At 51.2% G+C, this 27,881-nt stretch overlaps 1 protein-coding gene across 1 annotated transcript; it reads left to right on the forward strand.

The window, feature by feature from the left end:
* Window positions 1–27,816, forward strand: NDUFAF1 (NADH:ubiquinone oxidoreductase complex assembly factor 1). The gene is made up of 5 exons (XM_075330139.1): window positions 1–70; window positions 12,115–12,672; window positions 25,171–25,356; window positions 25,490–25,564; window positions 27,428–27,816. The coding sequence occupies exons 2-5, from the start codon at window positions 12,193–12,195 to the stop codon at window positions 27,563–27,565; spliced, it is 879 nt and encodes a 292-aa protein (XP_075186254.1). The 5' UTR covers window positions 1–70; window positions 12,115–12,192; the 3' UTR covers window positions 27,566–27,816.
* Window positions 27,817–27,881: the final 65 nt, after the last annotated feature.

Here is a 27,881-nt window from a genome sequence, read left to right on the forward strand (position 1 = left end):
CTGATCACATGATAGTGACGTCATCACAGGTCCTTCAGCCCTGTAGGATTTAGCACCCTGCTTTTGGACGGTAAGGGCAGGCCGGGTGTGTACATTACCGGAGACGTTACTGGCTGTGTGTATCTGTGTTATTAGAGCACTGTGCTGGGGGGGCGGGATAGGGCTCAGGTCACACTGCGCTGTGTCTGTGAAGGTCAGGACGCGTCTTCTTGGCTGACATGGCTATAGCCCAGCTTCTTACCTTCTTTCCTTCCGTCTGAAGCAGCAACAGAGGATTGTCTCCTCCTGGTACAAAGTGTAGCTTGTCTTCTGTCTGGATCTCCTAATTCCCCTCCTCTATTGTGCATTTTTTTCTGGTGGTTTTGCCCCTTTTACAGCAGATTCAGGCTGCTTTCACACATCCGGTTTTTGCTTCTGCTTTGCAGAAAAAATGCAACCGTTTTTTTTGTTGCCAGTTGCGTTTTTTTCCTCATAGACTTGCATTAGCGCCGTATTGTGCCACATGGCCTTGCGTTGCGTCTGATTTTAGCCGGATGTGGCATATTTAGCCCATGCGGTGGCCGGATGGAACGCTGCCTGGCACTTTTTTTTGTGCGGCGAAAAAAACGCATTGCGCTGAATCCGGCGCGATTTACAATGCAAGCCTATGGCCGCCGGATGTGGCGTCCTGCGGCAAAAACCGCGTCCGGATGCGGTTTTTGCACTGCGCATGCTCAGTATCAAGCTGCATCTGTCAAACAACGGACGGGCTACATGGAAACACTTATGCAACAGATCCGTGTTTTTCGACGCATCCGTTGCATAGGTTTTTGAGCCGCAGTGCAAAAACCGGATGTGTGAAAGCAGCGTAATTCTCTCCATCAGAGCGGCTGGTCCGGCCATGCTGCAGGTTGGGGGTTCGGATTCCATATATTCATTCTCTCCATCAGAGCGGCTGCTCCGGCCATGCTGCAGGTTGGGGGTTCGGATTCCATATATTCATTCTCTCCATCAGAGCGGCTGGTCCGGCCATGCTGCAGGTTGGGGGTTCGGATTACATATATTCATTCTCTCCATCACAGCGGCTGCTCCGGCCATGCTGCAGGTTGGGGGTTCGGATTCCATATATTCATTCTCTCCATCAGAGCGGCTGCTCCGGCCATGCTGCAGGTTGGGGGTTCGGATTCCATATATTCATTCTCTCCATCAGAGCGGCTGCTCCGGCCATGCTGCAGGTTGGGGGTTCGGATTCCATATATTCATTCTCTCCATCAGAGTGGCTGCTCTGGCCATGCTGCAGGTTGGGGGTTCGGATTCCATATATTCATTCTCTCCATCAGAGCGGCTGCTCCGGCCATGCTGCAGGTTGGGGGTTCGGATTCCATATATTCATTCTCTCCATCAGAGCGGCTGCTCCGGCCATGCTGCAGGTTGGGGGTTCGGATTCCATATATTCATTCTCTCCATCAGAGCGGCTGGTCCGGCCATGCTGCAGGTTGGGGGTTCGGATTACATATATTCATTCTCTCCATCACAGCGGCTGCTCCGGCCATGCTGCAGGTTGGGGGTTCGGATTCCATATATTCATTCTCTCCATCAGAGTGGCTGCTCTGGCCATGCTGCAGGTTGGGGGTTCGGATTCCATATATTCATTCTCTCCATCAGAGCGGCTGCTCCGGCCATGCTGCAGGTTGGGGGTTCGGATTCCATATATTCATTCTCTCCATCAGAGCGGCTGCTCCGGCCATGCTGCAGGTTGGGGGTTCGGATTCCATATATTCATTCTCTCCATCAGAGCGGCTGGTCCGGCCATGCTGCAGGTTGGGGGTTCGGATTACATATATTCATTCTCTCCATCACAGCGGCTGCTCCGGCCATGCTGCAGGTTGGGGGTTCGGATTCCATATATTCATTCTCTCCATCAGAGTGGCTGCTCTGGCCATGCTGCAGGTTGGGGGTTCGGATTCCATATATTCATTCTCTCCATCAGAGCGGCTGCTCCGGCCATGCTGCAGGTTGGGGGTTCGGATTCCATATATTCATTCTCTCCATCAGAGCGGCTGCTCCGGCCATGCTGCAGGTTGGGGGTTCGGATTCCATATATTCATTCTCTCCATCAGAGCGGCTGGTCCGGCCATGCTGCAGGTTGGGGGTTCGGATTACATATATTCATTCTCTCCATCACAGCGGCTGCTCCGGCCATGCTGCAGGTTGGGGGTTCGGATTCCATATATTCATTCTCTCCATCAGAGTGGCTGCTCTGGCCATGCTGCAGGTTGGGGGTTCGGATTCCATATATTCATTCTCTCCATCAGAGCGGCTGCTCCGGCCATGCTGCAGGTTGGGGGTTCGGATTCCATATATTCATTCTCTCCATCAGAGCGGCTGCTCCGGCCATGCTGCAGGTTGGGGGTTCGGATTCCATATATTCATTCTCTCCATCAGAGCGGCTGCTCCGGCCATGCTGCAGGTTGGGGGTTCGGATTCCATATATTCATTCTCTCCATCAGAGCGGCTGGTCCGGCCATGCTGCAGGTTGGGGGTTCGGATTACATATATTCATTCTCTCCATCACAGCGGCTGCTCCGGCCATGCTGCAGGTTGGGGGTTCGGATTCCATATATTCATTCTCTCCATCAGAGTGGCTGCTCTGGCCATGCTGCAGGTTGGGGGTTCGGATTCCATATATTCATTCTCTCCATCAGAGCGGCTGCTCCGGCCATGCTGCAGGTTGGGGGTTCGGATTCCATATATTCATTCTCTCCATCAGAGCGGCTGCTCCGGCCATGCTGCAGGTTGGGGGTTCGGATTCCATATATTCATTCTCTCCATCAGAGCGGCTGGTCCGGCCATGCTGCAGGTTGGGGGTTCGGATTACATATATTCATTCTCTCCATCACAGCGGCTGCTCCGGCCATGCTGCAGGTTGGGGGTTCGGATTCCATATATTCATTCTCTCCATCAGAGTGGCTGCTCTGGCCATGCTGCAGGTTGGGGGTTCGGATTCCATATATTCATTCTCTCCATCAGAGCGGCTGCTCCGGCCATGCTGCAGGTTGGGGGTTCGGATTCCATATATTCATTCTCTCCATCAGAGCGGCTGCTCCGGCCATGCTGCAGGTTGGGGGTTCGGATTCCATATATTCATTCTCTCCATCAGAGCGGCTGCTCCGGCCATGCTGCAGGTTGGGGGTTCGGATTCCATATATTCATTCTCTCCATCAGAGCGGCTGCTCCGGCCATGCTGCAGGTTGGGGGTTCGGATTCCATATATTCATTCTCTCCATCAGAGCGGCTGCTCCGGCCATGCTGCAGGTTGGGGGTTCGGATTCCATATATTCATTCTCTCCATCAGAGCGGCTGGTCCGGCCATGCTGCAGGTTGGGGGTTCGGATTACATATATTCATTCTCTCCATCACAGCGGCTGCTCCGGCCATGCTGCAGGTTGGGGGTTCGGATTCCATATATTCATTCTCTCCATCAGAGTGGCTGCTCTGGCCATGCTGCAGGTTGGGGGTTCGGATTCCATATATTCATTCTCTCCATCAGAGCGGCTGCTCCGGCCATGCTGCAGGTTGGGGGTTCGGATTCCATATATTCATTCTCTCCATCAGAGCGGCTGCTCCGGCCATGCTGCAGGTTGGGGGTTCGGATTCCATATATTCATTCTCTCCATCAGAGCGGCTGGTCCGGCCATGCTGCAGGTTGGGGGTTCGGATTACATATATTCATTCTCTCCATCACAGCGGCTGCTCCGGCCATGCTGCAGGTTGGGGGTTCGGATTCCATATATTCATTCTCTCCATCAGAGTGGCTGCTCTGGCCATGCTGCAGGTTGGGGGTTCGGATTCCATATATTCATTCTCTCCATCAGAGCGGCTGCTCCGGCCATGCTGCAGGTTGGGGGTTCGGATTCCATATATTCATTCTCTCCATCAGAGCGGCTGCTCCGGCCATGCTGCAGGTTGGGGGTTCGGATTCCATATATTCATTCTCTCCATCAGAGCGGCTGGTCCGGCCATGCTGCAGGTTGGGGGTTCGGATTACATATATTCATTCTCTCCATCACAGCGGCTGCTCCGGCCATGCTGCAGGTTGGGGGTTCGGATTCCATATATTCATTCTCTCCATCAGAGTGGCTGCTCTGGCCATGCTGCAGGTTGGGGGTTCGGATTCCATATATTCATTCTCTCCATCAGAGCGGCTGCTCCGGCCATGCTGCAGGTTGGGGGTTCGGATTACATATATTCATTCTCTCCATCACAGCGGCTGCTCCGGCCATGCTGCAGGTTGGGGGTTCGGATTCCATATATTCATTCTCTCCATCAGAGCGGCTGCTCCGGCCATGCTGCAGGTTGGGGGTTCGGATTCCATATATTCATTCTCTCCATCAGAGTGGCTGCTCTGGCCATGCTGCAGGTTGGGGGTTCGGATTCCATATATTCATTCTCTCCATCAGAGCGGCTGGTCTGGCCATGCTGCAGGTTGGGGGTTCGGATTACATATATTCATTCTCTCCATCACAGCGGCTGGTCCGGCCATGCTGCAGGTTGGGGGTTCGGATTCCATATATTCATTCTCTCCATCAGAGCGGCTGCTCCGGCCATGCTGCAGGTTGGGGGTTCGGATTCCATATATTCATTCTCTCCATCAGAGTGGCTGCTCTGGCCATGCTGCAGGTTGGGGGTTCGGATTCCATATATTCATTCTCTCCATCAGAGCGGCTGCTCCGGCCATGCTGCAGGTTGGGGGTTCGGATTACATATATTCATTCTCTCCATCACAGCGGCTGGTCCGGCCATGCTGCAGGTTGGGGGTTCGGATTCCATATATTCATTCTCTCCATCAGAGCGGCTGCTCCGGCCATGCTGCAGGTTGGGGGTTCGGATTCCATATATTCATTCTCTCCATCAGAGTGGCTGCTCTGGCCATGCTGCAGGTTGGGGGTTCGGATTCCATATATTCATTCTCTCCATCAGAGCGGCTGGTCTGGCCATGCTGCAGGTTGGGGGTTCGGATTACATATATTCATTCTCTCCATCACAGCGGCTGGTCCGGCCATGCTGCAGGTTGGGGGTTCGGATTCCATATATTCATTCTCTCCATCAGAGCGGCTGCTCCGGCCATGCTGCAGGTTGGGGGTTCGGATTCCATATATTCATTCTCTCCATCAGAGCGGCTGCTCCGGCCATGCTGCAGGTTGGGGGTTCGGATTCCATATATTCATTCTCTCCATCAGAGCGGCTGCTCCGGCCATGCTGCAGGTTGGGGGTTCGGATGCCATATATTCATTCTCTCCATCAGAGCGGCTGCTCTGGCCATGCTGCAGGTTGGGGGTTCGGATGCCATATATTCATTCTCTCCATCAGAGCGTCTGCTCCGGCCATGCTGCAGGTTGGGGGTTCGGATTCCATATATTCATTCTCTCCATCAGAGCGGCTGGTCTGGCCATGCTGCAGGTTGGGGGTTCGGATTACATATATTCATTCTCTCCATCACAGCGGCTGGTCCGGCCATGCTGCAGGTTGGGGGTTCGGATTCCATATATTCATTCTCTCCATCAGAGCGGCTGGTCTGGCCATGCTGCAGGTTGGGGGTTCGGATTACATATATTCATTCTCTCCATCACAGCGGCTGGTCCGGCCATGCTGCAGGTTGGGGGTTCGGATGCCATATATTCATTCTCTCCATCAGAGCGGCTGCTCCGGCCCTGCTGCAGGTTGGGGGTTTGGAGTTAATATATTCACTGAAAAAAACCCACTATTTTATTGGAAAGACAATTTGTGCGGCTGCTTCTGACTAAAGAAAGAGAAGTTATGGTAAGAACATCACTCATTGTCCTTCAGCAGGAGCATCACTGGGGATATAGCAAGTTACCCTCATTCAAGGGTTACTCTTAAGTTTTCCAGTTACTAAAACTGATTTTTTTTTTTCTGATAAATCTTGCTGTTATGTGCCTCTCCACACATCTATCATGTTATTTCAGCACTATTACCTTTTATTGTGCACTAGCAGCACATCCTCATTAAGGTCAATCTCTCTTCTGACTTCCTGGGTTCAGTTCCTACAACTCCCATAATTCTTTGTGGCTCTAGGGCTGTGCCTAACTTATCTAACACACCCACTGTGTCCAACACACCCACTCAGCTCTCCACCCAAAGTCTCCTCCCTGCCTCTTCCCAGTGTGGATGCACTGAGAGAAATCACACAGAGACAGCCGAAGCTCCCAGCTCTGCACAACCAGGGGAAGAAAGCGGCCATCTTCTGCTTGTTCTCATATAGTTCATAGTCTGTGTGTGTGCCTGTGTGTGTGAGACTGTCTGTGTGAGTGTGTGTACAGAAATTATGATTATTAGCCGGTGCAACATGTGAAAAAAATAATTGGGGAAAGAAAAAAATGAAAGGGTGATGAGATTGCTTTTTCCCTCTTGCCTAGTCTGTGTGTCGTCCGTATCATTCGTGTGGCATGCATTTTGCAGGCTACTTTCACATCAGCTTCTTTTTTGCCTGGATCCTGTGGATTAAATGTGCAGCGCATGCAACCGTTATTTTACCGGATCCTTCTGCAGCGGGACACAGAATTTATCGGCCGGCGCTGGAGTCAGCTGACTCCTGATCTCACAGCCCGCACACGCTGCAATGGCTGCAGGTGGGCTCATTCACATGACCGTTCCGTTTGTCCTGCTCAGTTCCTGTTTTTTTGCGGCCCCACAGACAGGACCATCTTTTCAATGTCTTTTGTGTAGGATCGGATGGCACACGGTAGCACTTCCATGTGCATCCGATCCTACAAAAAACACATCGGATGCCGTATGTCCGCTCCATTATTATGGAACATGTCCTATTGTGTTCCGTAATAACGAACCGTGACTCAATACAAGTCAATAGGTCCGCAAAATTCCTGGAAGCCGCACGGAAGCACTTCCATGTGGCTTCCGTCGGGTGCCCGTGCAGTCTGTGTCCCGCTCCAGCCCCAGCCCCGCGGCTGCCCGCTCAGCAGTGTCAGCAGCAGCCCGCACTGCAGTGTCAGCAGCCGCGGGGATGACTAGCGCTACCGTCAGGAGGTTAGTAAGTTCATTACCTGCGGTGATGAAATCCTGCCCTCCTGACATCAGCGGTCGTCACTGCCTTCTATGCCCGCCACTTGTTACATCACCTCTCGCTGTCGACCCGAGACTGTGACTAGTGGTGACGTCACGGGCCGCTCGCGATACTTGGTTTGTGAAGGCGGCGGTCATTGAACTCAGTGAGAGCGCTGCTGTCAGGTGTTCAGCGATCATCGCAGGTAATGTACCTCGCTAACCTCCTGACAGCAGCACTCGTCATGCCCTGCAGTGACCTGGGCTGACCTATTGATGTTAGCTCAGGTCACTGCACTGCTCTCCCAGCCAATGGGGAACATTCTGTTCTTCATTGACTGGGACAGTGACTATGGTATGGATCGTCGTGGGACCCCCTTGGATTACAGCAGACCTGGATTTGTTTTTCTTTCTAATAAATTGGTGAAAGAGGGAATGTGTTGAGGAGTGTTTTTTCAAATAAAAATGGGTTTGTTGTCTATTTTTTTTATTACTGACTGGGTTGGTGATGTCGGGTATCTGATACACGCCTGACATCACTAACCCCAGGGCTTGATGCCAGGTGACATTACACATCTGGTATCAACCCCATAAATTACCCCGTTTGTCACCGCACCAGGGCAACAGGATGAGCTGGGACGAAGCAGCAGCATTGGCACATCTAATGGATGCGCCACTTCTGGGGCAGCTGCGGACTGCTATTTTTAGGCTGGGGAGTGTCCAATAACAGTGGACCTCCCTAGTCTGAGAATACCAGACCACAGCTGTCCGCTTTACCTTGGCTGGTGATCCAAATTGGGGGGGACCCCGGGTTTTTTGTTTTAAATTATTTATTAAATTTAAAATAACAGCGTGGTGTGCCCTCTGTTTTGGATTACCAGCCAAGGTGAAGCTGCCAGCTGTGGTCTGCAGGCTGCAGCCGTTTGCTTTACCCTAGCTGGCTACAAAAGATAGGAGGACCGCATGTCATTTTTTTATTTATTTATTTTTTGGCTTAATACAAGACTAAGCACCTTTAGTGCCACATGAAAGTTTCAAAAGGGTGCCAGCTTAGAATATGCAGGGGGTAGGACATTATATAGGTCTTTCTTATCTATCTATCTATATATCCCTCTATTCATTCATTCATTCATTCATCCCTCTATCTCTCTATCTATCCATCTCTATATCTACTCATCTATTTATCTTTCTTGCTGCTTCTGTTTTTTGCGGTCCGCAAAAAAAAACGGAAGGCACACGGCTGCCACAAGGATGCATCCGTGAAAAAAAGGACCTTTTTTTGCGGCCCGCAAAAACGGAACGATCATGTGAATGTAGCCTTAACAGCAGTCACTGCCTGCTGCCGATCACATGTGACCGGTGTGCGGGCTGTGTGTACAGGTGTACAGGAGTTCAGCTGAGTTCAGATCAGCTGACTCAAGTGTCGGCCGATTTGGCTGGGGCCACACGGGGATTACTGCGATCCCCTCGCATTACACTCGGCTCACGCTCAGTACAGCAGAGCTGAGTGTCATGCGTGTGTCCCTGCGACTGAGGTCCGACTGTACGAGCAGACCTCATCTACGGGGGGTGGTCCGGCACTCAGGAAGGGCGGGCCAGCACTGAGGAGGGGTGGGAGGGATCTCTATTTGGCTATTGCGATTCTCGCTCTGCACTCGCGGTACACCGATGCGATTTTTCTCTCACCCCATACACTTGAATGGGTAAAAGAGAAAGAGTCTCGTATTACAATTGCAGCATGCTGCGATTGTTTTCTCGGTCCAATTAGGGCTGAGAAAATAATTGCTCATGTGTGCTGACACACAGGCTAATATTGGTCCGAGTGGAATGCGATGTTTTATCGCACTGCACTCGCACTGTTTTTCTCGCCGTGTGGCTTAGACCTTACTCGTTCTGTGTCCTGCTGCATCCATCGCAGCGTGTGCGGGCTGGAGTTCAGCTGAGTTCAGATCAGCTGACTCCAGTGCTGGACTGAACTCAGGTGACCTCATAGCCAGTACACGCTGCGATGAATGCAGGGGGACACAGAACAAGTAATCGGCCGACACTGGAGTCATCTGATTACTTGTTCTGCTGGCGCTGTGGTCAGGAGTAGGGATGAATGAGCAGTACAAATGCTATGGTGCTCGATGGGCGAAGCCCATGTCGATTTTTTTTTTTTAAAACATTAAAAATAAAAAAACCAAAAATAATCACATAACCCTTTGGTTATAGCTGTCGAAACACGTTGTGGCCATTAGAGGGTATTTTAATTCAATAAAAAAGTTTTTATATCAAAAACGTTTGTCTCCCTGAATCCTGCTGCTTAGCGCTCCTAAATGACCGGTATACTTTTACTTCCAATCCTTTTAACCCCTTGAGGGATTTATGGCAGGAGCAGCGAATCCCCTTAATCCCCCTAATCCTTGCCAACTTCCCTCTCCCTGGCTGTTGCGTTATCGGGCTGTTCCCACTACGGAGATTTGTGATCATACTCACTGTGGTTCCACCTGGAAGGAGTAATCCACGTGACTCCCTGTGATCGCACACAGCTCCGGATTCCAGCAGGACTCTGTCCGCCTCTAACGGCAATAACCGGGGTTGTGCACGGGTGCGCAACCCCGAAAGGTAAGCAGCTTCAGGGCAATATTTAATTCTCCCCCTCACCGGGTCACTCAGCGTGTCTCCCTTTATTCTCTCTTCCAAATGATCGGAAGGGACACTGGTCTGGGTTGTCTCAATAATTGGAAGGCATCTCTGAGTGCTGAAAGTCTTTGTAGAAAAAGAGACATTATTTCTGGAGTCCAGAATGAACCCCAGTACTATTGTCTCTTGGGGTGGAGATATATGGGATTTTATCCAATTGATTGTTCAACCTATTGTCTAGATATCAAATCCAGATGAATAGAGGGTCTCTTCTGATGAGGCCTTTATAAGCCAGTTGTCCAGCTCTCGCTTTCGGAGTCCTGCGATCACCACTACCACAACTAGTGAATATTTGAGGTGACCTGGAGATGAGCCTATCTATAAGCAGCTATGCCTTTTCATTTTGAGTAATACTTCCATTTATGTGTGAATATCATGTATGCACAGCACCAAGGTCCTGATTTGGAGATGTTCCACTTTCACTTTGTGTTTGCTGTGTGTAGTCTCCAGCCATTGCCTATTTTACTGAGCATCTCTCTGCTCTGTAGGTACTTATGACTTGCCCACCCCAGGTCCTTAGGTGACTCGGCGTCGGGCCGGGGTAGTCCGCGTTGGCGGGGCCCGACTCCGTGACCCTGGTGGAGTCAGTTAATGTGGCGGTATTGGGGTGATGATGATAATGTTTATATGAATATTCGTGACGCCACCTGTGGTAATTTGCAGCTATGGAGCCGCAGCTGCTGGAAGGGACCTCCAGGGCTGATGTTATAGCAGCTGAGGTGTTTCTTGCTCTCCACAGGTAGAGCGGATACCCCAGGGCAACCTTTGGTGCTTGGTAAAGTCTATGGTGTTTGTGGATGAGGTGCAGGATAAACCAGACGACACAGGGCTTGCAGTTAAGATGTTTTACTCACTGTTCAGTCTCAGTACTGCAGTTGACCGGTTACCCACGGAATGCCAGGATCTGCTGTCAGGGTCAGTCCCGGTGTACCCCTTTTGGTGTGTGTCCTTTTCTGACTGGTTTCCTAGCCTTCGACTGTTTTAGCTGGTCTCGGGCCTCCACCACAGGGCCTGTACAAAGGGGGCTGACCGCAGTCGTATCTTTCCCTTTTCACCGGGGGTCTGTGGCGGGAAGTGGCCCCTGGGCACTTGCAACGATCTCCCAGGCCTTCGGTTTTACTTTTGAGGAATTGTCTTTCTTCCCTCTGTCTAGGGTCCGTTCCTGAATGCAGCCAGATCCCTCCACCCGATGTTGTCAGTGGAACAGGTCACGGGACAATTGCCCTTCCGTGGCCCTGGAATCCCTTCTTCCTTTCTTTCAGTGTCACCTGGGCCTAACTAGACCCCAGGATCTCCACCAGGAACCTCCTTCTGTTTCTGCCCTTTCTGCCGCTGTCCTCTGACAGCCCACCTCTACTCTCCTCAACTCCTTCTGACAGACTGCTAAAACTTGAACTTCCTAGTTTCCTTTTTCTACTCACTCTGACTAGGCCCCACCCTCACCATTGGGACCAGTGATGGGACTTACGGCCCCATGACTAAATCTATGGGAGTTGCTGCCACTATCCCTGACCCGGTGTATGCCTACCAATTGGTGTGTGCAAGTTTTGTCTGTACACCGGCAGTTGACCCCATTCTTACCCGGGATGGGATACCACACCTCTGGCTGAGGTGCAATATCTTCTGTGGCGACGGTAGCCTCAGGGGCGCCACACTTACCTCTTGAAATCTGATTCTCCAAGGGAACTGAACCCCCAACCTGGAGCATGGGAGGCAGCAGTAGTAGCTGAAGGCCACAAGCTGCACTCTTAGGTGGATGGTAGGTAGATACAGTAATTCCCTTGCTCTAAAAGGGAATAACCACCTGTCCCTTAAGAAAGATAAGGAAAACAAAACAAAAATACAAGGGAGGAGGAGAATTGGGAGGTGAGTATGGATACATATGTGCTCAGAAAACAACCTAAACTATTTGCTTTCAGATGTACTTTGTTCCAGGAGAATAAAATCTGTCTTGTGGCTGAAAAGCAGCATTGTGAACAAACTCAGCTGATGTGTTCAGGGCTGAAGCAGGGTAAAAAAAAACCCCAAAACATCTCCTTGGATGACTGACCTGGTTTTATTTTTTATCCTCCAGCTTCAGTCCCCTCTGTGCTCAAATCAGGGTGTGTTTATGATGCTGCTTCTCAGCCGAGACATGTTTCAGGCTTCTACCAATCCCATCAGGTGACTTGGACGGGTTGCAGTTTGAAATATGTGATGGCAGCTATTTTCATCATTCTTTGAGAACCCAAAAAAATCACTGTGGATAAAACGCTTTCATTAGTAGACGCACTCATAATGAAGCCTGCCATGAGTAGCTACTACTTAGTGGACTGTATACTTTTTCTCATGGAGTTCCCCCTGATGGATGTTTTTTTCCCTTTATTTTAGAGGACAAAATTTACGTCTGGATCCAATGGACATATAGGAGTGATGTGACTGCTATACAGAGCAACATATTATGATACTATGGCTTTAACACTTCAGATGAATTTAGGACTCCGCCTTTGTAAAAAGCATCTGTGGAGAAATACGCATTATCCGGCTGTGTACGCCGGTAGTTACAGGAGACCTGGCCTTCCTCCAGACAGAACTCCTTTTTGGAAGAAGACAGATTTCAGTATCAAAAATGGAGTCACCACTCTGAAAAAACACTTGGGTCTCGTGATGAAAGAAGCGGCTGATCACCTTAGAGGACCAAATGGTAAAACAATACGGCAAGACCTCCTTGAGCAAACTAGCGTAGTTTGGGAGTTTAGAGACCCAAAAGATCTGGAGAATTGGTTGGTCTCTTCAGACATGGAGATCGGCGGTAAAAGCCAGGCCTTTCTGAAAATTGGCAACAACAGCCAGACAGCCCTGTTTTATGGAGCCCTTAATAATGAAGTGCCCCGCGATGGAGAAACCAGATATAGTGGATATTGCACCTTGAGAACAAAGGCACCAAAGGTTTGTAGATCGTGTAATTAGCATAAGTTTATTGTATTTTTTTTTGTTTTGGTACATATGTTTTGATTACTTTTTATGGCATTTTTGGGGTGAAGTGTGGCAACCAAAAACTGCCAATTTTTAGCACCCTACTGCTGTAAAAGTCAATGACATTAAAAATATAACAAAGAAGGGAATTTTGTTTACTTACCGTAAATTCCTTTTCTTCTAGCTCCAATTGGGAGCCCCAGACAATTGGGTGTATAGCTTCTGCCTCCGGAGGCCACACAAAGTATTACACTCAAAAGTGTAACTCCTCCCCTCTGCCTATACACCCTCCCGTGCCTCACGGACTCCTCAGTTTTGGTGCAAGAGCAGGAAGGAGGAAACTTATAAATTGGTCTAAGGTAAATTCAATCCGAAGGATGTTCGGAGAACTGAAACCATGAACCAAGAAACAATTGAACATGAACAACATGTGTACACAACAGAACAATAAGCCCGAAGGGAACAGGGGCGGGTGCTGGGTCTCCCAATTGGAGCTAGAAGAAAAGGAATTTACGGTAAGTAAACAAAATTCCCTTCTTCTTTGTCGCTCCATTGGGAGACCCAGACAATTGGGACGTCCAAAAGCAGTCCCTGGGTGGGTAAAATAATACCTCGATAAATAGAGCCGACACGGCTCCCTCTTACAGGTGGGCAACCGCCGCCTGAAGGACTCGCCTACCTAGGCTGGCATCTGCCGAAGCATAGGTATGCACCTGATAGTGTTTTGTGAAAGTGTGCAGGCTAGACCAGGTAGCTGCCTGACACACCTGCTGAGCCGTCGCCCGGTGCCGCAATGCCCAGGACGCACCCACGGCTCTGGTAGAGTGGGCTTTCAGCCCCGAAGGAACCGGAAGCCCAGAAGAACGGTAAGCTTCAAGAATCGGTTCCTTGATCCACCTAGACAAGGTTGACTTGGAAGCCTGTGAACCCTTACGCTGACCGGCGACAAGTACAAAGAGTGCATCTAAACGGCGCAAGGGCGCTGTGCGAGACACGTAGTACCGGAGTGCTCTCACTAGATCTAATGAGTGCAAATCCTTTTCACATCGGTGAATTGGATTAGGGCAAAAAGAAGGTAAGGTGATATCCTGATTGAGATGAAAAGGAGATACCACCTTAGGGAGAAATTCCGGAACGGGACGCAGAACCACCTTATCCTGGTGAAAAACCAGGAAAGGGGCTTTGCATGACAGCGCTGCAAGATCCGACACTCTTCGGAGTAATGTGACTGCCACTAGAAATGCCACCTTCTGCGAAAGACGTGATAAGGAGACATCTCGCAGCGGCTCGAAAGGTGGTTTCTGAAGAGCCGTTAGCACCCTGTTAAGATCCCAGGGCTCTAGTGGGCGCTTGTAAGGTGGGACTATGTGGCATACTCCTTGCAGGAACGTGCGGACCTGCGGGAGCCTGGCCAGGCGCCTTTGAAAAAATACTGAGAGCGCCGATACTTGTCCCTTGAGAGAGCTTAGTGACAAACCTTTGTCCATTCCAGATTGAAGAAAGGAAAGAAAAATTGGTAAGGCAAAAGGCCAGGGAGTAAACCCATTCACAGAGCACCAGGACAAGAATATCCGCCAAGTCCTGTGATAGATCTTGGCGGACGTTGGTTTCCTGGCTTGTCTCATAGTGGCAATGACATCCTGAGATAACCCTGACGATGCTAGGAGCCAGGACTCAATGGCCACACAGTCAGGTTGAGGGCCGCAGAATTCAGATGGAAAAACGGCCCTTGTGACAGCAAGTCTGTGCGGTCTGGAAGAGCCCACGGTTGACCCACCGTGAGATGCCACAGATCCGGGTACCACGACCGCCTCGGCCAGTCTGGAGCGACGAGAATGGCGCGGCGGCAGTCGGACCTGATCTTGCGTAACACTCTGGGTAGCATCGCCAGAGGAGGAAACACGTAAGGCAGTTGAAACTGCGACCAATCCTGTACTAATGCATCCGCCGCCAGAGCTCTGTGATCCTGAGATCGTGCCATGAATGCTGGGACCTTGTTGTTGTGCCGTGACGCCATGAGATCGACGTCCGGCGTTCCCCAGAGGCGACAGATCTCTCGAAACACCTCTGGGTGCAGAGACCATTCCCCCGCATCCATGCCCTGACGACTGAGAAAATCTGCTTCCCAGTTTTCTACTCCCGGTATGTGAACTGCGGAGATGGTGGATGCTGTGGCTTCCACCCACTGCAGAATTCGCCGTACTTCCTGGAAGGCTTGACGACTGCGAGTGCCGCCCTGGTGATTGATGTAGGCGACTGCAGTGGCGTTGTCCGACTGGATACGGATCTGCCTGCCTTCCAGCCACTGATGGAACGCCAATAGGGCTAGATACACTGCCCTTATCTCCAGAACATTGATCTGAAGGGAAGACTCCCTCGGAGTCCAAGTCCCCTGAGCCCTGTGGTGGAGAAACATTGCTCCCCACCCTGACAGGCTCGCGTCCGTGGTGACCACAGCCCAGGTTGGGGGCAGGAAGGATTTTCCCTGCGATAGAGAAGTGGGAAGAAGCTACCACTGAAGAGACGTCTTGGTTGCCAGGGAAAGAGAGACCTTCTTGTCGAGGGAAGTCGATCTCTTGTCCCACTTGTGGAGAATGTCCCATTGGAGTGGGCGTAAATGAAATTGCGCGAAGGACACTGCCTCCATCGCTGCCACCATCTTCCCTAGGAAGTGCATGAGGCGCCTCAATGGGAGTGACTGACTCTGAAGAAGAGATTGCACCCCTGCCTGCAGAGAAAGCTGTTTGTCCAGTGGTAGCTTGACTACCGCTGACTGAGTATGAAACTCCATCCCGAGGTAGGTCAATGACTGGGTCGGTGTCAACTTGGATTTTGGAAAGTTGATGATCCACCCGAACTGCTGGAGAGTCTCCAGAGCGACGGTAAGGCTGTGTTGACACGCCTCCCGAGACGGTGCCCTGACTAGGAGATCGTCTAAGTAGGGAATCACCGAGTGGCCTTGGGAGTGTAGGACCGCCACAACGGATGCCATGACTTTGGTGAAAACCCGTGGGGCTGTCGCCAAGCCGAAAGGCAATGCCACGAACTGAAGGTGTTCGTCCCATATGGCGAAACGCAAGAAGCGTTGATGTTCGGGTGTGATCGGCACATGGAGATAAGCATCTTTGATGTCGATCGATGCGAGAAAGTCTCCCTGTGACATCGCAGCGATGACCGAGCGGAGAGATTCCATCCTGAATCGTCTGGTTCTCACATGTCTGTTGAGCAGTTTGAGGTCCAGAACGGGACGGAATGAACCGTCCTTCTTTGGCACCACGAACAAGTTGGAGTAAAAGCCGCGCCCCTGTTCCTAAGGGGGGACGGGAATCACAACTCCTTCTGTCTTCAGAACGGCCACTGCCTGAAGAAGTGCGTCGGCCCGAGCGGGGGGGGGGGGGATAGGTTGTGAAGAAACGAGTTGGAGGACGAGAGGTGAACTCTATCCTGTAACCGTGAGACAGAATGTCTCTCACCCATCGGTCTTGAACATGTGGCCACCAGGTGTCGCAAAAGTCGGAGAGCCTGCCACCGACCGAGGATGCGGTTCGGGGATGCCAAGAGTCATGAGGAGGCCGCCTTGGAGGCAGTGCCTCCGGCAGCCTTTTGGGGGCGTGACTTAGACCGCCACGCGTAGGAGTTCCTCTGACCCTTCTCCGGCCTATTGGACGAAGAGGATTGGGACTTGGCGGAGGGGCGAAAGGACCGAAACCTCGATTGTATCTTACGTTGCTGAGGTCGCTTCGGTCTGGACTGGGGTAAGGAGGAGTCCTTTCCCTTGGATTCTTTAATAATCTCATCCAATCGTTCTCCAAACAATCGGTCGCCAGAAAACGGCAAACCGGTTAGGAATCTCTTGGAAGCCGAGTCTGCCTTCCATTCGCGCAGCCACATGGCTCTGCGGACTGCCACCGAATTAGCGGATGCCACCGCTGTACGGCTAGCAGAGTCTAGGACTGCATTCATGGCGTAGGAAGAAAACGCCGACGCCTGAGAAGTCAAAGACGCAACCTGCGGAGCAGAAGTACGTGTGACCGCATTAATCTCGGATAGACAAGCCGAGATAGCTTGGAGTGCCCACACGGCTGCAAAAGCCGGGGCAAAGGACGCGCCCGTGGCTTCGTAGATGGATTTCACCAGGAGCTCTATCTGCCTGTCAGTGGCATCTTTTAGCGATGAGCCATCTGCAACCGATACCACAGATCTAGCCGCCAATCTAGAGACTGGAGGATCCACCTTGGGACACTGAGCCCAACCCTTAACTACGTCAGAGGGGAAGGGGTAACGTGTGTCAACAAGGCGCTTAGTAAAGCGCTTGTCCGGAACCGCTCTGGGTTTCTTGACAGCATCTTTGAAGTTAGAGTGGTCGAAAAACGCACTCCGTGTACGTTTGGGGAACCGAAACTGGTGTTTCTCCTGCTGAGAAGCCGACTCCTCTAAGTGGAGGCGGGGGAGATAGATCTAACACCTGGTTAATGGACGAGATAAGATCATTTACTAAGGCGTCCCCTTCAGGTGTATCAAGGTTGAGGGCAACGTCATGGTCAGAGCCCTGAGCTGCGACCTCCTCCTCGTCCTCCAGCCGGGAACCTGAGCAGCGTGATGAAGCTGAGGATTCCAAGCGGGTCCGCTTAGCTGGTCTGGGGCTGTGGCTGTGGTCCGTGGAGGAGTCCTCCACGTGAAACATAGAGCCCACCCCGGGAGCGCGCTGCGGCGTGGACCGAGAGGGATCTGGAGGCGCCGATCCAACAGTGTCCTGGGCCTGTGTAAGAACCGGTCTGGACTGCAAAGCCTCTAGCAGCTTGGCAGACCATTTGTCCATAGACTTAGCCATGGATTGTGAAAGTGACTCAGAGAGCTTCTCAGCAAAAGAAGGGAATTTTGTTTACTTACCGTAAATTCCTTTTCTTCTAGCTCCAATTGGGAGACCCAGACAATTGGGTGTATAGCTTCTGCCTCCGGAGGACACACAAAGTATTACACTTAAAAGTGTAAAACCCCTCCCCTTCTGCCTATACACCCCCCGTGCATCACGGGCTCCTCAGTTTTGGTGCAAAAGCAAGAAGGAGGAAAAGTTATAAATTGGTTTAAAGTAAATTCAATCCGAAGGAATTTCGGAGAACTGAAACCATTCAACATGAACAACATGTGTACGCAAAGAACAACAGCCCGAAGGGAACAGGGGCGGGTGCTGGGTCTCCCAATTGGAGCTAGAAGAAAAGGAATTTACGGTAAGTAAACAAAATTCCCTTCTTCTTTGTCGCTCCATTGGGAGACCCAGACAATTGGGACGTCCAAAAGCAGTCCCTGGGTGGGTAAAATAATACCTCGTAATAGAGCCGTAAAACGGCCCTTTCCTACAGGTGGGCAACCGCCGCCTGAAGGACTTGCCTACCTAGGCTGGCATCCGCCGAAGCATAGGTATGCACCGGATAGTGTTTCGTGAAAGTGTGCAGGCTCGACCAGGTAGCCGCCTGACACACCTGCTGAGCCGTAGCCTGGTGCCGCAAAGCCCAGGACGCACCCACGGCTCTGGTAGAATGGGCTTTCAGCCCTGAGGGAACCGGAAGCCCAGAAGATCGTTCCTTGATCCACCGAGCCAGGGTTGATTTGGAAGCTTGTGACCCTTTACGCTGGCCAGCGACAAAGAGTGCATCCGAGCGGCGCAGGGGCGCCGTACGAGAAATGTAGAGTCTGAGTGCTCTCACCAGATCTAACGAGTGCAAATCCTTTTCACACTGATGAACTGGATGAGGATAAAAAGAAGGTAAGGAGATATCCTGATTGAGATGAAAGGGGGATACCACCTTAGGGAGAAATTCCGGTACCGGACGCAGAACCACCTTGTCCTGGTGAAACACCAGGAAAGGGGCTTTGCATGACAGCGCCGCTAGCTCCGACACTCTCCGAAGTGATGTGACTGCTACTAGGAAGACCACTTTCTGCGAAAGGCGTGAGAGAGAAATATCCCTCATTGGCTCGAAAGGTGGCTTCTGAAGAGCCATCAGCACCCTGTTCAGATCCCAGGGTTCTAACGGCCGCTTGTAAGGAGGGACTATGTGACAAACCCCCTGCAGGAACGTGCGTACCTGTGGAAGTCTGGCTAGGCGCTTCTGAAAAAACACAGAGAGCGCTGAGACTTGTCCCTTAAGAGAGCCGAGCGACAACCCTTTTTCCAATCCGGATTGCAGGAAGGAAAGAAAAGTGGGCAAGGCAAATGGCCAGGGAGAAACACCCTGATCAGAGCACCAAGATAGGAATATCCTCCATGTCCTGTGGTAGATCTTGGCGGACGTTGGTTTCCTAGCCTGTCTCATAGTGGCAATGACCTCTTGAGATAACCTTGAAGACGCTAGGATCCAGGACTCAATGGCCACACAGTCAGGTTGAGGGCCACAGAATTCAGATGGAAAAACGGCCCTTGAGACAGCAAGTCTGGTCGGTCTGGTAGTGCCCACGGTTGGCCCACCGTGAGATGCCACAGATCCGGGTACCACGACCTCCTCGGCCAGTCTGGAGCGACGAGGATGGCGCGGCGGCAGTCGGACCTGATCTTGCGTAACACTCTGGGCAACAGTGCCAGAGGAGGAAACACATAAGGGAGTTGAAACTGCGACCAATCCTGAACTAAGGCGTCTGCTGCCAGAGCTCTGTGATCTTGAGACCGTGCCATGAATGTTGGGACCTTGTTGTTGTGCCGGGACGCCATTAGGTCGACGTCCGGCATCCCCCAGCGGCAACAGATCTCCTGAAACACGTCCGGGTGAAGGGACCATTCCCCTGCGTCCATGCCCTGGCGACTGAGAAAGTCTGCTTCCCAGTTTTCTACGCCCGGGATGTGAACTGCGGATATGGTGGAGGCCGTGGCTTCCACCCACATCAGAATCCGCCGGACTTCCTGGAAGGCTTGCCGACTGCGTGTTCCCCCTTGGTGGTTGATGTATGCCACCGCTGTGGAGTTGTCCGACTGAATTCGGATCTGCTTGCCTTCCAGCCACGGCTGGAACGCCTTTAGGGCAAGATACACTGCCCTTATCTCCAGAACATTGATCTGAAGGGAGGACTCTGGCTGAGTCCAAGTACCCTGAGCCCTGTGGTGGAGAAAGACCGCTCCCCACCCTGACAGGCTCGCGTCCGTCGTGACTACAGCCCATGATGGGGGAAGGAAGGATTTCCCCTTCGACAGAGAAGTGGGGAGAAGCCACCACTGAAGGGAAGCCTTGGCTGCCCGTGAAAGGGAGACGTTCCTGTCGAGGGACGTCGTCTTCCTGTCCCATTTGCGGAGAATGTCCCATTGAAGTGGACGCAGATGAAACTGCGCAAAAGGAACTGCCTCCATTGCTGCTACCATCTTCCCTAGGAAGTGCATGAGGCGCCTCAGGGGGTGTGACTGGCCTTGAAGGAGAGATTGCACCCGTCTGTAGTGAACGCTGTTTGTCCAGCGGAAGCTTCACTATCGCTGAGAGAGTATGAAACTCCATGCCAAGATATGTCAGTGATTGGGCCGGTGTCAGATTTGACTTTGGAAAATTGATGATCCACCCGAACCTCTGGAGAGTCTCCAGAGCAACGTCCAGGCTGCGTTGGCATGCCACTTGAGAGGGTGCCTTGACCAGCAGATCGTCTAAGTAAGGGATCACCGAGTGTCCCTGAGAGTGTAGGACTGCTACCACTGCTGCCATGACCTTGGTGAAGACCCGTGGTGCTGTCGCCAGGCCGAAAGGCAGTGCCACGAACTGAAGGTGTTCGTCCCCTATGGCGAAACGCAGGAAGCGCTGATGCTCTGGTGCAATCGGTACGTGGAGATAAGCATCTTTGATGTCGATTGATGCCAGGAAGTCTCCTTGGGACATTGAGGCGATGACGGAGCGGAGCGGAGCGATTCCATCCGGAACCGCCTGGTTTTTACGTGTTTGTTGAGCAGTTTTAGGTCCAGAACAGGACGGAAGGATCCGTCCTTTTTCGGTACCACAAACAAGTTGGAGTAAAAACCGTGACCCTGTTGCTGAAGAGGAACAGGGATCACCACTCCTTCCGCCTTCAGAGTGCACACCGCCTGAAGAAGAGCATCGGCTCTCTCGGGGGGCGGAGATGTTCTGAAAAATCGAGTCGGAGGACGAGAGCTGAACTCTATCCTGTAACCGTGGGATAGAATGTCTCTCACCCATCGGTCTTTTACCTGTGGCAGCCAGGTGTCGCAAAAGCGGGAAAGCCTGCCACCGACCGAGGATGCGGTGTGAGGAGGCCGAAAGTCATGAGGAGGCCGCCTTGGGAGCGGTTCCTCCGGCGGTCTTTTTAGGACGTGACTTAGACCGCCATGAATCGGAGTTCCTCTGATCCTTTTGAGGCCTTTTGGACGAGGAGAACTGAGACCTTCCAGCGGGCCGAAAGGACCGAAACCTCGATTGTACCTTCCGTGGTTGAGGTCTGTTTGGTTTGGACTGGGGTAAGGATGAGTCCTTTCCCTTGGATTGTTTAATGATTTCGTCCAATCGTTCACCAAACAGGCGGTCGCCAGAAAATGGCAAACCGGTTAAGAACTTTTTGGAAGCGGAGTCTGCCTTCCATTCACGTAACCACATGGCCCTGCGGACTGCCACCGAATTGGCGGATGCTACCGCCGTACGGCTCGTAGAGTCCAGGACAGCATTAATGGCGTAGGACGCAAACGCCGACACCTGAGAGGTTAAGGACACCACTTTCGGAGCAGATGTACGTGTGACTGCATTAATCTGCGCATGACAAGCTGAGATAGCTTGGAGTGCCCATACGGCTGCGAATGCTGGAGCAAAAGACGCGCCGATAGCTTCATAGATGGATTTCAACCATAGTTCCATCTGTCTGTCAGTGGCATCTTTGAGTGAAGCCCCATCTTCCACTGCAACTATGGATCTAGCCGCCAGTCTGGAGACAGGAGGATCCACCTTAGGACACTGAGCCCAGCCCTTGACAACGTCAGGGGGGAAGGGATAACGTGTATCCTTAAGGCACTTGGAAAAACGCTTATCTGGACAAGCTCGGTGTTTCAGGACTGCCTCTCTGAAGTCAGAGTGATCCAGAAACATACTCAATGGACGCTTGGGAGACCTGAAACGGAATTTCTCCTGCTGAGAAGCTGACTCCTCAATTGTAGGAGCTGGTGGAGAAATATCCAACACCTGATTGATGGTTGCTATAAGGTCATTCACTATGGCGTCACCATCAGGTGTATCCAGGTTGAGCGCGGTCTCAGGGTCAGAATCCTGATCTGCTACAATCATCATCCAGAGAGTCCTCCTGCTGATGCCCTGAACAATGTGATGAAGTCGAGGGAATTTCCCAGCGAGCCCGCTTAGGCGGCCTGGGACTGCGGTCCATGTCAGAGACCTCACCCTGGGACCCATGGTTCACCCCAGGAGCACTTTGCAGCTCCAAATGAGGGGGGCCTGGGGTCAATGATTGAACAGTGCCCGGGGCCTGAGTTACCGGTCTGGACTGTAAGGCTTCTAGTATCCTAGCAGACCATTTATCCATAGTCTCAGACAGTTTGTCAGCAAATACTGCAAACTCCGTCCCTGTCACCTGGACAGTGGTAGCAGGTGGTTCCACCTGGGCCACCAGTAGCAGAGGCTCCGGCTGAGTAAGTGCCACAGGGGCCGAGCATTGCACACAATGAGGGTCCGTGGAACCTGCCGGTAGTATAGCCGCACATGAGGTACAGGTTGCAAAGTAAGCCTGTGCTTTGGCACCCTTGCTATTTGCGGACGACATGCTGTTGTCTCCTCTGAGTACAATCCAGGAGGGTATATAGCCAAAAATCAACAGTGCGACCATACAGTGTAGATGTATAGCATATAAGTATATATATATATGTACACTTCGGCACTCAGTGGGGCCAGCACCTCAGGTGCTGCTTACCGACCGCTCAAAGCGGTTGTGTGATCACCAGCTTCCCTGCCTGGGCCTCCCAGAGCTTTCTCTCCTCTCCAGCGTCAGAAGAGCTGACAGGAATGGCTGCCGGCGTTCTGTGGGGAGGAGGGGGCCGAGGGCGTGCCCTAGAAAGTGCGGGAATCTGGAGCCCCACTGAGCTGAATGAGGGGGGAGGAGGATACAGAGTATGCTCCAGCCCTCAGCGCTGACGTTCTGTGCAGCGTCCCGCCCTTCCCCTGACTGACAGGCCTGGGGGCGGGAATATGCGCTACTAGGCCGCAAAAGCCGGGGACTAAAGTTATAAGCGCGGCCGGCATATAAGCGCGGCCGGCGCGGTAGTCCCCGGCGCACTAACACACCCAGCAGTGCTGCAGTGTATATGGTACCAGCGCTCCATGCGCGGTCCCCACGGGGACACAGAGTACCTCACAGCGCGGCCTGCGCGGTAGTCCCCGGCGCACTAACACACCCAGCAGTGCTGCAGAGTATATGGCACCAGCGCTCCATGCGCGGTCCCCACGGGGACACAGAGTACCTCACAGTAGCAGGGCCTTGTCCCTGACGATACTCGGCTCCTGTCCAGCAGATTCCCCAGGGGCTGCGGAGGGAGCACGGCCTCAGTGCCTGGAGACCGATTAGGATCCCACTTCACCCAGAGCCCATTAAGGGATGGGGAAGGAAAACAGCATGTGGCTCCTGCCTATGTACCCGCAATGGGTACCTCAACCTTAACAGCACCGCCGAACAGAGTGGGGTGAGAAGGGAGCATGCTGGGGGCCCTATATGGGCCCTCTTTTCTTCCATCCGACATAGTCAGCAGCTGCTGCTGACTAAGATGTGGAGCTATGCGTGGATGTCAGCCTCCTTCGCACAAAGCATAAAAACTGAGGAGCCCGTGATGCACGGGGGGTGTATAGGCAGAAGGGGAGGGGCTTTACACTTTTAAGTGTAATACTTTGTGTGGCCTCCGGAGGCAGAAGCTATACACCCAATTGTCTGGGTCTCCCAATGGAGCGACAAAGAAACTACAAACTCGGTCCCTGCCGCCTGGACAGTGGTAGCTTGGGGGGGTCTACCTGAGCCGAGGGGCCCACAAATGGTCGTGGCTCCGGCTGAGTCAGTGTAACAGGGGTCGAGCATTGCTCACAGTGAGGGTAGGTGGAACCCGCAGGCAACATAGCCCCACAAGAGGTACAGGTCGCAAAGAAACCCTTTGCCTTAGCACCCTTGCTCCTTGTGGACGACATGCTGTTGTGTCCAAGGAGAGTGATCACAGAGGGTATAAGGGAAGAGTATACAGCCCGGCCGAACAGAGATATATATATATATATATAAGATATATAATACGTATCTATTCAGGCATCCAGGGGGACCAGCACCGGATGACCGGTGTGGCTTACCGACCGCTAAAAAGCGGCGTGTGTGTCCTCCAGATTCCCTGCTCCAGGTCTCCCAAAGGTGAAGAGCTCTTTCCTGCTGATTCTCCAGCGCAAAATGCCTTTTAAAAAATGGCTACTGGAGCTCTCAGAGGGGGAGTGGAGCGGTGGGCGGCACCAGAAAAAGTGCGGGAATCTGGGGTCCCTGTTGTGATCAAGGAGGGGGGAGGAAGCATACAGGATGCTCCGGCCCTCACTGCCGACGTCAGGACGGCTGTCCCGCCCCTACCCTGACAGACAGGTTCGGGGGCGGGAGTCTTGCCAGTAGGCCGCAACTTTAGCCGGGGACTAAATTTATGACCGCGGCCGACAAGCAGGCGCGGTCAGCGCGGAAGTCCCCCGGCTTTCACGGAACAGCAGCCGCTGTGTGTCCCAGGCAGCGTCCGGTCGGCTGTCCCGCCCCTACCCTGACAGACAGGTTCGGGGGCGGGAGTCTTGCCAGTAGGCCGCAACTGAAGCCGGGGACTAAATTTATGACCGCGGCCGACAAACAGGCGCGGTCGGCGCTGAAGTCCCCCGGCTTTCACGGCCTAGCAGCCCTTGCAGCGTCCAGGTGCCAGGCGCTCAATGAACCGTCCCCATGGGGACACAGAGTACCTGACAGATGCAGGGCCCGGTCCCTGATAAAGAAAATACTCCGATCCGGCAGATTCCACACAGGGGCTGCGGAGGGAGCACGGTCCCAGTACCTGGATGACCGCTCAGGATCCCACTTCTCCCAGAGCCCACAAGGGATGGCGAAGGAAATACGGCATGAGGCTCCGGCCGTCGTACCCGCAATGGGTACCTCAACCTTAACAGCACCGCCGACATAGTGGGGTGAGAAGGGAGCATGCCGGGGGCCCCATAGGAGCCCTCTTTTCTTCCAACCGATAACATCAGCAGCTGCTGCTGACTAAAATGGAAATGCATGAGTGGATGTGTGCCTCCTTCCACACAAAGCATAAAACTGAGGAGCCCGTGAGGCACGGGAGGGTGTATAGGCAGAGGGGAGGGGTTACACTTTTGAGTGTAATACTTTGTGTGGCCTCCGGAGGCAGAAGCTATACACCCAATTGTCTGGGTCTCCCAATGGAGCGACAAAGAAAGGTATTTCTTTCAAGGATTTTTTTTTTTTTTTCTGTTACAGGGATCGTTCAATCGTAAATTATCTTACGATTGGTCCAACTTTAACACTCTGCATTTGAGGATTCGGGGAGATGGACGCCCCTGGATGGTGAACATCCAGTCCGAAACATTTTTTTCTGTACAGTGGGACGATTTATACAATTTTTTTCTCTACACTCGTGGTGGTCCGTACTGGCAGGACGTTAAGGTAATGATTTAGTACATCATAGTTTTGGAAACAGTAAGTAGGTGAACACAATATACATTTTAGTATAGTTATGATTTTAGGAATTTTTCTTAAGATGACACCTTAACATTAACCCTTTCCCAATTGTGCACAGATTCCTTTATCAAAGTTCTTCTTGACAAGCCGAGGAAGAATTCAAGATGGCCAGTTCCCCCTGTGGCCAGATAAGGTGTGTATGCAAAGATTAATATATTGCTACTTATATAAACAAGTAAACCTCAAATAGGAAATCTCCCAGTCAGTAATATCAGCATCACACCTGAAGGAGCAAATTTACCAATGTGTGTCCGTAATATCAGCCAGCTGTAATTGTCATCTAAGGCCATAGTATATACAGTGCCTTGCAAAAGTATTTGGTCCCCTTGAATTTTTCAACATTTTCACACATTTCAGGCTTCAAAGATAAAAATGTTCTGGTGAAGGATCAACAACAAATGGGACACAATTGTGAAGTTGAACGAAATTTGTTTATTTTAAACTTTTATAAAAAAAATAAAAATATCTGAAAATTGGGGCGTGCAATATTATTCATCCCCTTTACTTTCAGTGCAGCAAACTCACTCCAGAAGTTGATTGAGGATCTCTGAATGATCCAATGTTGTCCTAAATGACTGATGATGATAAATATAAGCCCCTGTGTGTAATCAAGTCTCCGTATGAATGCACCTGCTCTGTGATAGTCTCAGGGTTCTGTTTACAGCACAGAGAGCATCATGAAGACCAAGGAACACAACAGGCAGGTCCGTGATACTGTTGTGGAGAAGATTAAAGCCGGTTTTTGGTTACAAAAAGATTTCCACAACTTTAAACATCCCAAGGAGCACTGTGCAAGCGATCATATTGAAATGAAGGAGTATCATACCACTGCAAATCTACCAAGACCCGGCCGTCCATCCAAACTTTCATCTCAGACAAGGAGAACACTGATCAGAGATGCAGCCAAGAGGCCCATGATCCCTCTGGATGAACTGCAGAGATCTACAGCTGAGGTGGGAGAGTCTGTCCATAGGACAACAATCAGTCATACACAGTATAAATCTCGCCTTTATGGAAGAATGGCAAGAAGAAAGCCATTTTTCAAAGATATCCATAAATAGTGTTGTTTAAAGTTTGCCACAAGCCACCTGGAGACACCAAACATGTGGAAGAAGGTGCTCTGCTCAGATGAAACCAAAAATCAAACTTTTTGGGCACAATGCCAAACGATATGTTTGGCGTAAAAGCAACACAGCTCTCAACACCCTGAACACACCATCCCCACTGTCAAACATGGTGGTGGCAGCATCATGGTTTGGGCCTGCTTTTCTTCAGCAGGGCAGGGAAGATGGTTAAAATTGATGGGAAGATGGATGGAGCCAAATACAGGACCATTCTTGAAGAAAACCTGTTGGAGTCTGCAAAAGACCTGAGACTGGGACGGAGATTTGTCTTCCAACAAGACAATGATCCCAAACATAAAGCAAAATCTACAATGGAATGGTTCACAAATAAACGTATCCAGGTGTTAGAATGGCCAAGTCACAGTCCAGACCTGAACCCAATCGAGAATCTGTGGAAAGAGCTGAAAACTGCTGTTCACAAACGCCTCCATCCAACCTCACTCAGCTCCAGCTGTTTACAAAGGAAGAATGGGCGAGAATTTCAGTCTCTCCATGTGCAAAACTGATAGACACATACCCCAAGCAACTTGTTTCTTTAATCGCTGAAAAAGGGGGCGCTACAAAGTATTAACTTACAGGGGTTGAATAATATTGCACGCCCCAAATTTCAGGGTTTTTTTTTAAATGTTTAAAATAAGCTATAAATTGAATTCAACTTCGCAATTGTCCACTTGTTGTTGATTCTTCACCAGAACATTAACATTTTTATCTTTGTTTGAAGCCTGAAATGTGGGAAAAGGTTGAAAAATTCAAAGGGGCCAAATACTTTCGCAAGGCACTCTAGATAGAGCAGAGTATGTAATGACACACAAATGGATGTTTTTTTTTACATTTGAAAGTATAAATAGAAATGCTACTATTCTTCTTTTCAGATTACCACTCTTGGATTCACTCTTGCAGACCGGGCCGATGGACCGTTTCATCTGGAAATTGACTTCATTGGGTTGTGTAAAGATCAAGCACATACAGAGGAGTTTGCCTATGAACAGTACCAAATTAAACCTTTATAACAAGAACTGCAAGTGTTCACTGATAAACTTTTATTTGTAAGGAGATAGAGGATTGTATTAGCCTAATTGTGAATCTTTGATGGACATTCAATAGTTAACCCCAATAATAAAAGTTCATGTTCATAAAGGAAAAAAAAATCCACTTTTGTTTTAAACAAAATGGCATTTATTAGGCATGTTACTATTATAATAAATAACACTCATGTATGTTATGTCCCTATAACCGCAACAGCCTACACAAAGACTTGTACCTGAAAGGAAAAAAAAAATATATATCACAGAGACAAAAGACAATATCTACAAGCTTATGAAAAAT

Source organism: Anomaloglossus baeobatrachus, chromosome 12 (assembly GCF_048569485.1).
Source record: "Anomaloglossus baeobatrachus isolate aAnoBae1 chromosome 12, aAnoBae1.hap1, whole genome shotgun sequence".
Taxonomy (NCBI): domain Eukaryota; kingdom Metazoa; phylum Chordata; class Amphibia; order Anura; family Aromobatidae; genus Anomaloglossus; species Anomaloglossus baeobatrachus.

Bases quoted from the DNA above. Each gene is read 5' to 3' on its own strand.
- NDUFAF1 (XM_075330139.1), top strand. From the start codon at position 12,193: ATGGCTTTAACACTTCAGATGAATTTAGGACTCCGCCTTTGTAAAAAG. The intron at 12,673-25,170 runs GTTTGTAGATCG...TTTCTGTTACAG, and splicing joins TGAGAACAAAGGCACCAAAG to GGATCGTTCAATCGTAAATT. The intron at 25,565-27,427 runs GTGTGTATGCAA...TCTTCTTTTCAG, and splicing joins TCCCCCTGTGGCCAGATAAG to ATTACCACTCTTGGATTCAC.